We start from the raw sequence: 12,819 nt of genomic DNA on the forward strand, positions 1-12,819 counted from the left end.
CACTGGCAGCATCTGATGGGGCACAGTAGCAGCAATTGATGGGCACACTGGCAGCGTCTGATGGGGCACAGTAGCGGCAATTGATGGGCACACTGGCAGCGTCTGATGGGGCACAGTAGCGGCAATTGATGGGCACACTGGCAGCATCTGATGGGGCACATTAGCGGCAATTGATGGGCACACTGGCAGCATCTGATGGGGCATAGTAGCGGCAATTGATGGGGCACACTGGCAGCATCTGATGGGGCACAGTAGCAGCAATTGATGGGCACACTGGCAGCGTCTGATGGGGCACAGTAGCGGCAATTGATGGGCACACTGGCAGCATCTGATGGGGCATAGTAGCGGCAATTGATGGGGCACACTGGCAGCATCTGATGGGGCACAGTAGCAGCAATTGATGGGCACACTGGCAGCGTCTGATGGGGCACAGTAGCGGCAATTGATGGGCACACTGGCAGTGTCTGATGGGGCACAGTAGCGTCAATTGATAGGCACACTGGCAGCATCTGATGGGGCACAGTAGCGGCAATTGATGGGCACACTGGCAGCGTCTGATGGGGCACAGTAGCGGCAATTGATGGGGCACACTGGCAGCATCTGATGGGGCACAGTAGCAGCAATTGATGGGCACACTGGCAGCATCTGATGGGGCACAGTAGCGGCAATTGATGGGCACACTGGCAGCGTCTGATGGGGCAGAGTAGCGGCAATTGATGGGCACACTGGCAGCGTCTGATGGGGCACAGTAGCATCAATTGATGGGCACACTGGCAGCGTCTGATGGGGCACAGTAGCGTCAATTGATAGGCACACTGGCAGCATCTGATGGGGCACAGTAGCGGCAATTGATAGGCACACTGGCAGCATCTGATGGGGCACAGTAGCGGCAATTGATGGGCACACTGGCAGCATCTGATGGGGCAGAGTAGCGTCAATTGATAGGCACACTGGCAGCGTCTGATGGGGCACAGTAGCGGCAATTGATGGGCACACTGGCAGCGTCTGATGGGGCACAGTAGCGTCAATTGATGGGCACACTGGCAGCGTCTGATGGGGCACAGTAGCGTCAATTGATGGGCACACTGGCAGCATCTGATGGGCACAGTAGCGGCAATTGATGGGCACACTAGCAGCATCTGATGGGGCACAGTAGCGGCAATTGATGGGCACACTGGCAGCATCTGATGGGGCACAGTAGCGTCAATTGATGGGCACAGAGGCAGCATCTGATGGGGCACTGTAGCATCAATTGATGGGCACGCTGGCAGCATCTGATGGGGCACAGTAGCGGCAATTGATGGGCACAGTGTTGGCAATTGATGGGTACAGTGGCTGCATTTGATGGCACAGTAGCTGCGTTTGATGGGCACAGTGGCTGCAATTGACTTTTTTTATTTTTTATTTGTTTGCGCCCCCCAAAAGTTTTTAAGAACCAGCCGCCATTGATAAAGTATGCAGATGATAAATAATAAGGTGTACAGATGGGCCAAGTCTTGGCTAAGGGATGCCAGTGACTACATACTCCACCGTTGGCATTAATGCTGCCCCTGATTACACCTCTGTTTCATGCACTTTTCTATGTCCCCTGTAGGACTGAACGTTCATTTCATCCATGTCAAGCCTCCAAACCTCCCTGCTGGACAGAAAGCCATCCCTCTGCTGATGATTCACGGATGGCCGGGTTCATTTTATGAATTCTATCGGATTATTCCACTTCTGACCGAACCAGGAAAGCACGGCCTGGACCCCAACTTTACATTTGAGGTCATCTGTCCCTCTATTCCTGGATATGGCTTCTCAGAGGCACCACATAAGAAGGGTAAGTTCCTTCTCTGGGTAAAGATGAGATCTGTGATCAGGAATCAGAGGCGTTGCTAGGGGGGTGCGGGGGGTGCGGTCCGCACCCCGGGTGACACCCGCTAGAGGGGACAGGAATCATAGATTAAAGAAATTGACCAAGTTAGTGGCATAGCATGGGTTGTCAGTGCCTGGGGCGAGGCAGGTAATTTGCGCTCCCCTGACCCATGGACTTACCTATTTTCAGCTAGCTCCAGTCTGGTCACATGATCCACTGTGTGAGACAGCGGTGGCTGTAGGGAAGAGGAGAACGTGCTTGATAATGACTGGTAAAGCATGGAGTAGTGACTTCATGCATATGTTCCTATGTCCCATCTGTTGTTGGCGCTGCCTCCTCTCCACACTCGTGACATCACCCCTTTAAATTTTCTGCCCGGGGCGGTGGCCCCCCTCGCATCCCCCACGCTACGCCACTGGACCACGCCAGATCATATGTGTGCAGCTATCTAGACAGGGGTCTCAAACTGGCGGCCCTCCAGCTGTTGCTAAACTACAAGTCCCATCATGCCTCTGCCTGTGGGAGTCATGCTTGTACCTGTCAGCCTTGCAATGCCTCATGAGACATGCCTCATTGTAGATTCGCAACAGCTGGAGGGCCGCCAGTTTGAGACCCCCCCCTGATCTAGCGCTTGTTCCTAAATAAAGTGGGGGGCTGATTGGGAATTTTACTTATACTGGAAGCACAATTGTATATCTTAAATTTCCCTGCGCAGGTTTTAATGCCATTGGTGCGGCACGAGTCTTCTACAAGCTGATGCTGAGACTGGGATTTAATGAGTTCTATCTGCAAGGAGGTGACTGGGGAAGCTTCATCGCCACCACCATGTGCCAGATGAAACCAGAGTAAGTGCCCAGTGCATTTGTAGTTACAATTGGGAAAAAAAAAGCCTTGTTTGGATTGGGACCTTTCTTGCAGTGACATGCAACAGTGCACATCTAATGCCCCCCCATCTTCAATAGATAGACAGCTATGGGTAGAGACTTCTATAGGTAGACAGCTATAGGTAGAGACTTCTGTAGATAGACAGCTATGGGTAGAGACTTCTGTAGGTAGACAGCTATAGGTAGAGACTTCTGTAGATAGACAGCTATAGGCAGGGCCGCTGATAAGCCAGTACAAGTGGCCCTGTTGTAGTGGGCCCCGGGTCAGCAGGGGCCCGGATGGCAACCCCCGGAGGCCCACAGGGCCCCATATGACAACTCCCATTTTTTTTTCAAAAAATCTATATATATTTTTTTAATATATTTTTATTTTATTTTTTATTAAAGGGACATTTTTTTTAGAGGTCCGGAGGTCCCCAGGGCCCCGGATGGCAACCCCCCTTTTTTTAATTATTTTTTATAAAAAATATATATTTTTCCTAATATATATTTTTTTTATTTTTTATTAAAGGGCCAATTTTTTTTCTTGGGGGTACGGGGGTCCCCAGGGGCCCGGAGATCCCCAGGGCCCGGGATGAAAACACCCCTTTTTTTATAAAAAAATAAATACATTTTTATATATTTTTTTATTTCTTAATAAAATCTTTTTTTTTTATATTATTTTATTTCTTTTTTTTATTTTTATTCCCTTTTTGATATATATATATATATTAAAGGGCTCATGAGGTCTCCAGGGCCCTGGATGGCAACCCCCCCCCCCCTTTTTTTTTTTTATAAATGTTTATTTATTTATTTATTTTATATATTTTTTTATAATTTTTTTTTTAATTTTAAATTTTTATTAGTAATTTGTAAAGGGCCCCCCTCCGCTTCTCAATTTGCGGCAGCCCCCCCCCCCTCCCGCTTCTCAATTTCAATTTCAGGCGGCAGCACCCCCCCCCCCCCGGTTCTCTGCTCCAGGGGGCCCATGACTGAAGCTGTGTAAGGGGCCCCAAAATTCCTGATGGCGGCCCTGGCTATAGGTAGAGACTTCTATAGGTAGACAGCTATAGGTAGAGACTTCTGTAGGTAGACAGCTATAGGTAGAGACTTCTATAGGTAGACAGCTATAGGTAGAGACTTCTGTAGGTAGACAGCTATAGGTAGAGACTTCTGTAGGTAGACAGCTATAGGTAGAGACTTCTATAGGTAGACAGCTATAGGTAGAGACTTCTATAGGTAGACAGCTATAGGTAGAGACTTCTATAGGTAGACAGCTATAGGTAGAGACTTCTATAGGTAGACAGCTATAGGTAGAGACTTCAGTAGGTAGACAGCTATAGGTAGAGACTTATGTAGGTAGACAGCTATAGGTAGAGACTTCTGTAGGTAGACAGCTTTAGGTAGAGACTTCTGTAGGTAGACAGCTATAGGTAGAGACTTCTATAGGTAGACAGCTATAGGTAGAGACTTCTATAGGTAGACAGCTATAGGTAGAGACTTCTATAGGTAGACAGCTATACAGTGGAAGGCCTCCAGCCAGATAACACTTCTGTATAGGTCAGTGGTTCTCAACCTTTCTAGTGCCGTGACCCCTAACAAAGTTGTGGGGACCCCTAACAGTAAAATTATTTTGGTAGCGTGGGTTGTCCGCACCCAAGGCAAGGCAACGGGATGAGTGGCAGTGCTGGTGGGAGAGTTGGGATGAGTGGCAGTGCCGGCGGGAAGTTCTGATCAGCTGACTTAGGTGCTCTTGATCAAGGTCATCTGCTGATCCGAGAACTGTAGTGGGGACTTTTAATGCCAACTATAATCACAGGTTGTGTTACTTACTGTGTCTCCGACTTTGTGGTATCTTGTAGCAGTGACACCTATGCCAAAATCAGGAGATAGGGTCTCCAGCTCCTCCCATTTCACATTCCTCACCAGTCAGCTGACATCTAGTTTCTGTTCCACAGCCAATGCTGTGAACTGAATGGGTGGCTGTGAAGAGGCTGAGTGGGCGGCTGCGGGCCCCAGGAACAGCCCTGCTGGGCAGCCACTGGTTTCAGGGACAGCCCTGCTGGGCAGCCACAGGTTCCAGGGACAGCCCTGCTGGGCAGCCACAGGTTCCAGGGACAGCCCTGCTGGGTGACCGCAAAAAGGCTGGGAGAGGGGTGCAGGCTTCAGGAACAGCCCAGGATTCGGTGACCCCTGGCAAATCCCCATTCGACCCCCAAGGGGGTCCCGACCCCCAGGTTGAGAACCACTGGTATAGGTAGAGCCACTGTCTCCTATGGCAACTAATCTTGTAACAGTCACTAATGGTAGTTGTACATAACTTTTGGAAACAGAGATCAGTCCTTTACTTATCTCACAGTGTCCCACTGTAGATCTTCACTCACTGAGCTCCCAGTCTCTCTCACTAGACTTTCAGATCCCAGTCGTCACCGGATCCCCTGAGCTCTTCCACAGCTATCCCGCTGTATACACCTCAAGCGCCACCCTAAGCTTCAAGCCCTGTACACACGAGCGAGAATCCCGTCGAAAAAAGAACGTTGGTTTTCTCGACGGGATTCCCGGCAAGATGTTCTTGCCAAGCCCTGTGTACAGACGCTCATTCAAAAGAACCTCCGTTCTTTTGAATGGCAAGAACGCGGTGACGTCATCGACTACGACGAGCATGCGCTCCTCACATTCGATGCCGTCGCCGCCATCTTGCTACACCCTACACTGCCCTTGGAAGCTACCGCAAATGCGTCAAAGTCATTTTGAGCATGCGCGGGTTTCCGTGGAGGCAGGTAAGTATACACACTCTTGGGGTTTCTCGGCAGGAAAACAATCCCGATGAGAAACATAGAGTGCAGGTTCTCTCGTTGAGATTCTGGGCAGTTTTCCTGACTGGAAACTATACATACGCACGGTTTTCTCGGCGGAAAGCTCTCCCAGTAGCTTTCTTGCCGAGAAAACCGTGCGTGTGTATGAGGCCTCACTCTAATGCCGTGTACACACGATCAGTCCATCCGATGAGAACGGACTGATGGACCGTTTTCATAGGTTAACCGATGAAGCTGACTGATGGTCCGTCGCGCCCCCACACCATCGGTTAAAAAAACTATCGTGTCACAATGCGGTGACGTTAAACACAACGACGTGCTGAAAAAAACTAAGTTCAATGCCTCCAAGCATACGTCGACTTGATTCTGAGCATGCGTGGATTTTTTAACCGATGGTTGTGCCTACTAACGATTGTTTTTTTCCAATCGGTTAGGAATCTATCGGTTAAATTTAAAACAAGTTTTTTTCTCCTACGCCTTCCAGGACGGCACACCAGAGAGATAAGGGCTCCTCCCACAGGAAACACAATCAATTGACAAGTTTGTTATAAGTTCCCACCCCTCCCCTTGCTCCTCAGTATTTTGATTGTGTTTCTCCCGAACACAGCGGCACGTTTGTTGTTTTATATTACCTGGAGACGGTGAGGTCGAAGGGTACCCCTGTTGAGGCAGGTTCAGGGAGGCCGGGGAGAGCTGAACTAAACCTGTTGGCTTCGGTCGCTCACAGGTCGCCACAAAGATATGCATGGGCGCTCTGAGCTGTGGTGAAAAAGCCATCGTCCCTCTGCAAAAAAGCCGCCACGATACTGTTCTCTCCTTCCTGGGGGGGTTGCCACTAAGGAGCATTGCGCTCCAAGCCTCTCTCTGAGAGAAACGGGAACCGCGCCACCGGAGCGTGGGCGTTTCCTTACAGGGCAACCCGGAAGTGACGCTTCGGCGTGGAGAGCAGCGTGGAGCGGTGGGGTCGGCGGCGGATAAACCCTAACACAGGTACCGGCAAGCCAAGGACCCAGCCAACCTCCTCATGGAACAGGAGGAGAGGAAGGCAAATGTGACTGCAGGCAGATCCAGGTCGGGGTGTGGTGAGTACTAATCCCCCTTGGAAAGGGAGGAGGAAAGGGAGTGAGAGCTCCTGGCTTTCAGGGGTCTGGGATCCCGGAGCCAGCCAGAACAGGCTGGAGTTTACCTCTCAACACCCTTTCCCCTCCCCAGTACAAACCTGCAGTCCTAGGGGAGGACAGAGTAAAGTGTATATCTCTTGTCTTTAATCTCCCCAGCGGAGCCCAGGAGACCCAGATAAACAATCTCCTGCCGCTACAGGGCAGAGCTCCTCTAAAAATAAATGTGTGGGTACTGTAAGGATAAATTCCCACCCAAAGCCCTTTTGCTAAGAATTTTTTAAAAAACTTTCCGTGTAGCCACCAGGCAGCCAGTAACTTAAGGTCTGACATAGAGGAGCTTATCCCTAGAGAGGACACATCCTCCCAGGAAGGCCTTGTCTGAATGGGATCTAGTGCCCTTCCCCCCACTTTCACAGTCATTCCCTCTAGTCCAGTAAAGGAAACTAAGGAAGACAGGGAGGTTAAGGGGGAGCCGAGCAGAATAGGACGCCCCATTCACCCTAGTGGATCTGGGGGGACTTCTGCAGGGAAAAATCGGCCTCTGAGGACCTTATAGAAGTCCCTAGAATAATCTCATATAAAGGCCTGAGCAAGGCTCAATCCAGGGTGGTGGGTTTTTATCCACTCCATTAATCCCTAAAGGATTAGAGCCAACTGCCATGAACCTGACAGCTTACAATGGTGCTGTTAGAGGTTTTTAGCCCAGCAAAAACCTACCTCCTAAACTCTTAAAGGGGGGTGGACAGGCACTCATAAGGGACATCTTAAATGTATATATATTACCCTTGAGGAGGTTGCTTATTAGTGGCATCTTCCCAAGTTCCAACAGGTGTCTGATTGCCTATCATCTCCTCCTTACACTGCTACTATATCTATCAGTGTATAAGAGTTAATCAATAAACCTCTTGTGGCTTAGGCAACAAAACCACCAGGGCTGTATGAGAAGCAGAAAATGTGAGCCTGAAACCCTTAATTAAGAGTTTTTTCTCTGCAAACCTCTGTGTTAAGGCTATGAAAATTAGCCTGTATTTAGTATGAAGCCCTACAGGTGGCTGATTGCCTCCAGCCTAAGATTGTGATCACCTCTGCATTAGAGATCTAATTGATCGCTGGGTCTGTGCTCGTTAAGACCTTAAAGGCCTGGACTCGCTCCCACCTGTGTGTATGGATCAGCTACAACTACTCAGACTTATGCATGGTAAAATAGCAGCTACCACTATTGTGGTATGATCACACACCTCAGACTTCCATTATTGGAACTACCATATTCCTCCACTGAGGGAAGGATTAGTATCTGGAGTTCAGGCTCTGCCTAGGATAGATTGTTGGCCTGACCGCATCAGAAATGCTATCCTATGGCTCACTAGAAATGCATAATGTTGATTATGTAATGGCACACAGTTGCTTACCAAAACGCATAACATTGAAATGTTGGTAACACTTCTATTATATAACCATACACCATTGCTATTCAGAAATGCTCAACATAGTTTACTGATAGTAATATTTCTGTGGGTTATGCGACTTTACAAGGTTGCTAGTCAGAAACGCACAACATTGGAAGTTTATCTTGTGTCTTTTCTGTTATATAAATATCCTATGGTTCATCAGAAATGCATAATATTGACTATGTAATGTTACACTACTGCTTATCAGAAACACATGTCTTTGAGCGACTGATAGCGACATTTCTGCTGGTTATATGACTGTACAATTTGGCTAATCAAGAAAACGCACAATATTGTAGTGGATATTTATGTAGGTTAAGTGACCGTACACGGTGGCTATTCAGATATGCACTGAATTAAGCTTTCAGTTGCTAGTGACATTTCTGTTGATTAGATGACCCTACAAGGTTGCATTAAGTAACACATTAAGTGGTCAGCAACATTCTGTTGGTCATATAACTGTACAAGTTTCTAATCAAAAAATGCATAACATTGTATTGCTGGGAATGACACTTCTGTGGGTTCAGTAACTGTATACTGTTGCTATTCAGAAACGCACAGCATTGGGCGTCTGGCTAGTGACTTTTCTGTTGAGTGGCCGACAACATTCTGTGGTATAGCTGTGCAGGTTCTCTAATCAAAAAATACACAGCATTACTGGCAGAAACGCACAGCATTGAGTTTTTACTAAGTGACATTTCTGCCGGGTATATGACGGGGTTGTCTTGTTAAACAGAAATGCATATTGTTATTGTTGGTAACGTTTCTGTCTTAGGTCCCATACCCTGTTAATGATTTGAAGTGTGTTGGTGCCACTCTCTGGTCATGACTGCAGGTGGTCTAGCACCAGCAATACACAGTTGGGGGGCACATATGTCTTTTTGTGTGGTCATACTGGCTATGCGACTGCTTTTTCCTGACCATCGAAAATACGCAAGAGGTGTTAGTAATTTTTCTGTTGGTTATAGGACCGTACTGCGGTCGGTATCAGGAATACACAACACTGAAGCTGTCCTTGTCTTCCTGTTTTTGAACTTATTACCTTAGTTTGCTGTACATCAGAAAAACACAGCATTGGAAGGTGCCCGTGTCTTCTGTGTTTAATTACTCAAAAAAACGCCATAATTGCTATTGTCCTTTAAGTTGGATGAAGGACCCTAACCTATTAAGCATCAGAAGCTCACATTGGAGCCTCTGTCCCTTCCCTTTGCTTAGGTTACATGGTATCTTATTACATATTAGAAATACACAACATTCTAAGTTTGATTTGTGTCTTCTTTGTCCTACAGGTGACTGTATATCAGAAAATATAACAGTGAAAGCTGGGTGTGTCTTCCTGTTTTAATGTTCCATATTAAACCTAAGCTGGCTACCCTTCAGAAATTTAAGATTTATGACCTGTATATCTGTGATATTAATTATATATCTGTCACTTTATTTCAGACCTTATTTTCTATACATATGGAAGGAACAGGATTTCTGATGGCAAAAGATTCAGTCCTTTACATCTAGGCATGCCAGAGACATGCCCTAGACCGGAACCCAGTAGGGTTATAGGACACTAGAAGAAGGTCATAAAAATCACCTATCATGGTTATAAAAAAGAGGGGTTACGCTGTTAGAAATTGGTTGCTTGAGGATACAACATCAGAGCTTATCTGACTAGTTCACCCAATCCGATAAATTTACAGCTCGGTATGTATCCTTCAGGTCACCCCATTGGACGAACTGGATGTGACTAACCAATATTCGTTTCTTACTCCTACTATAGAACTAACCCTATGGTAGGGATCTGCTTAACTTGGCACTTCTGGTGCCTGGAGTAGATTATGCACTCAGACGCCGTGTATTTACAAAATATTGTATTTTGTTGGCGTGCGGCACTCACGTAATTTGCCCTGAGAGTGTAGGGCGAATTGTGCCTGCGGGTTGTGCACAGGGGTGCTGTGGAGAGTTGCTTCCCCTGATACCTTTTGTTTTATATGCCAAAAAATGCAGTGGTTACTCGCAGTTCTTACCAGGCTCCTTCATGCATAGTTTAACGCATCTGCCAGCAGGACTATAAGGAGCTGGGGGATATAGAACAGATTCACATCTGACATGTCAGCATTCAGATGGGAAGAGAACCAGAAGTTGGAAATGACCAGGGGGTGATTGGACTTACTTGCCAACAGGCTTGCATAGCAGCCGTTTTTGACCTGTCTAGCAGTGTGCGTTGGAGACAGGGGGTTGGTCGGCACAAGTGGGGCGGGCGCAGGAGTGAGCCACGCCAAGACATCCTGTGGACCTGACACTGACCAATAGGTGTCCTCTCTATAGAGGCACATGCATTCTGATGAATGGAGGGGGGCAGGTGAACTGAAGGGGAACCACCCCTCCTTGAAGGTGCAGGAACACACCAAATGCCCTACTTGGGTACATACCTGCCCAGTCATTTGAGTCCAGGGAATAAGCTTTCCATAATCTAGTATCCTTGAGTGGGTTGATTTCCTTGTTTCACCATGACTATGGCGGACAAGAAAGGGGACCCACAAGGATTGTCCGTCAGGAGACCTTTTTTTTTTTTTTTTTCTAAACCATTCTCCTGAACAGACCACTGGCTTGTAACCAGATGTTTTTTCTTGGTCGATCAGAGTAGTTCCTTGTGCCACAGAACAAATCTCTGATTAAACTTTTTGATGATCCTATGCAGCAATTGCAGACATTATTGACCACGATGGCTAGAATATTGGCACAGCCAATCCTTCTATCTTAAATAAATTCACAGGCTCTCAGATTTTTCTTTGAGAGCACATGCCACCTAGGTCCTGCATCCGAAATGGAGACAGGGACATAGGTGGAGCGGACCTGCAGGTCAATTACATGATCCAGCTAGGATACCTTCATCACACACTAGGTAGTGTAGGTGGTGAAACAAAGTCAGACTCTGACATTTAGCAGAAAGACCTTGCAGGCAAGGGTCCCACCCTAAAGTAGGCCTGAGTTCTTTTATATCCTCTCTGGTGTGCCGTCCTGGAAGGCGTAGGAGAAAACCTACGTTAGATCTACCGGTAACGGTATTTCTACGAGCCTTCCAGGACGGCAGGCCTACTACCCACCCTATGTAAAGAAAGGTAAGCTATATGCTAAATGGTAAGTACCGATGGGGTGCCCCTTGTGAACCAGTTCAAGATTACTTTATTAAATACTGAGGAGCAAGGGGGTGGGTGGGAACTTATAACAAACTTGTCAATTGATTGTGTTTCCTGTGGGAGGAGCCCTTATCTCTCTGGTGTGCCGTCCTGGAAGGCTCGTAGAAATACCGTTACCGGTAGATCTAACGTAGGTTTTTTTTAACCGATGGTTAAATAACCGATGGCGCCCACACACGATCGGTTTTGACCAATGAAAACGGTCCATCAGACCATTCTCATCGGTTTAACCGATCGTGTGTACGAGGCATAAGCGGCAAACTAAATTTGTTAGCAACCCTGTCTAAACACCAGGATTCTACAGAACACAGAGGCCCAGATTCATGTAGGAGATACGACGGCGTATCTCCAGATACGCCGTCGTATCTCTGAGTCTGAGGCATCGTATCTTGGCGCCGGATTCAAAGAATTAGATACGCCAAAATTTCTCTAAGATACGACCAGCGTAAGTCTCCTACGCCGTCGTATCTTAACTGCATATTTATGCTGGCCGCTAGGAGCGTGTACGCTGATTTACGCCTAGAAATATGTAAATCAGCTAGATGCGCGAATTCACGAACGTACGTCCGGCCGACGCAGTACAGATACGCCGTTTTCGTTAGGCTTTTTCCGGCATAAAGTTACCCCTGCTCTATAAGGCGTAAATGAGGCGTACCAATGTTAGGTATGGACGACGGAACAGTGTAAAATTTTTCACGTTTTACATCGTTTGCGTAAGTCGTTCGCGAATAGGGCTGGGCGTCATTTACGTTCACATCGAAAGCATTGGCTTTTTGCGGGTTAATTTGGAGCATGCGCACTGGGATACTTTCACGGACGGCGCATGCGCTGTTCGTAAAAAGCGTCATTTACGTGGGGTCACAATAAATCTACATAACACACGCCTACATCTTCCACATTTGAATTAGGCGGGCTTACGCCGGCCTATTTACGCTACGCCGCCACAACTTTGCTTTGTGAATACTGCACTTGCCTGTCAAAGTTGCGGAGGCGTAACGTAAATAAGATACGTTAGGCCCGCACAAAGATGCGCTCTCCTACGTGAATCCGGGCCAGACTGTTTTTTTTCTTTTTCTTCTAGGCCAGTCAAAGGACTCCATCTGAATATGGTTTTCGCCAGTCAAGGTGGGTTAGGAATGCTCATTTCATTGCTTCTTGGCCGCCACCTGCCATGGTTGGTGGGCATGACGAAAGAAGATGCCAAGCGTATCTACCCGTACTTTGAGAAGAATTGGTCCGCCTGGCTACGGGAATCGGGATACCTCCACATTCAGGCAACCAAGCCTGATACTGTAGGTAAGGAACCTTCCATTATCACTGTAACGGAATGGCCCATGATACCCAGAGACTTTTGAAGGATGTGGGGTACTCCTGTGCCAGCTTCACTAATGACTCTTGGGTCTAGGGTCATCCTATGTCCAATAGGGGCATAGGATGACTAAGAAATGATATCTCGGATTACATGAGATGGGACAGTAATGATAATTCATGTATTGCAGGAAATAAGGGACATATGTTGGAT

General features: G+C 47.4%; 1 protein-coding gene across 2 annotated transcripts in view; it reads left to right on the plus strand.

Moving 5' to 3' along the window:
* Nucleotides 1-12,819, plus strand: part of LOC120938076 (epoxide hydrolase 1-like) — a 61,462-nt gene that overhangs the window by 35,592 nt on the left and 13,051 nt on the right. For both annotated transcript variants that reach the window (XM_040351762.1, XM_040351760.1), the window contains exons 5-7: nt 1,595-1,822; nt 2,574-2,703; nt 12,379-12,593. In XM_040351762.1, coding sequence (XP_040207696.1) covers nt 1,595-1,822; nt 2,574-2,703; nt 12,379-12,593 — 573 coding nt within the window. The remainder of the gene's footprint in view (nt 1-1,594; nt 1,823-2,573; nt 2,704-12,378; nt 12,594-12,819) is intronic.

Source organism: Rana temporaria, chromosome 4, assembly GCF_905171775.1.
Source record: "Rana temporaria chromosome 4, aRanTem1.1, whole genome shotgun sequence".
NCBI lineage: Eukaryota > Metazoa > Chordata > Amphibia > Anura > Ranidae > Rana > Rana temporaria.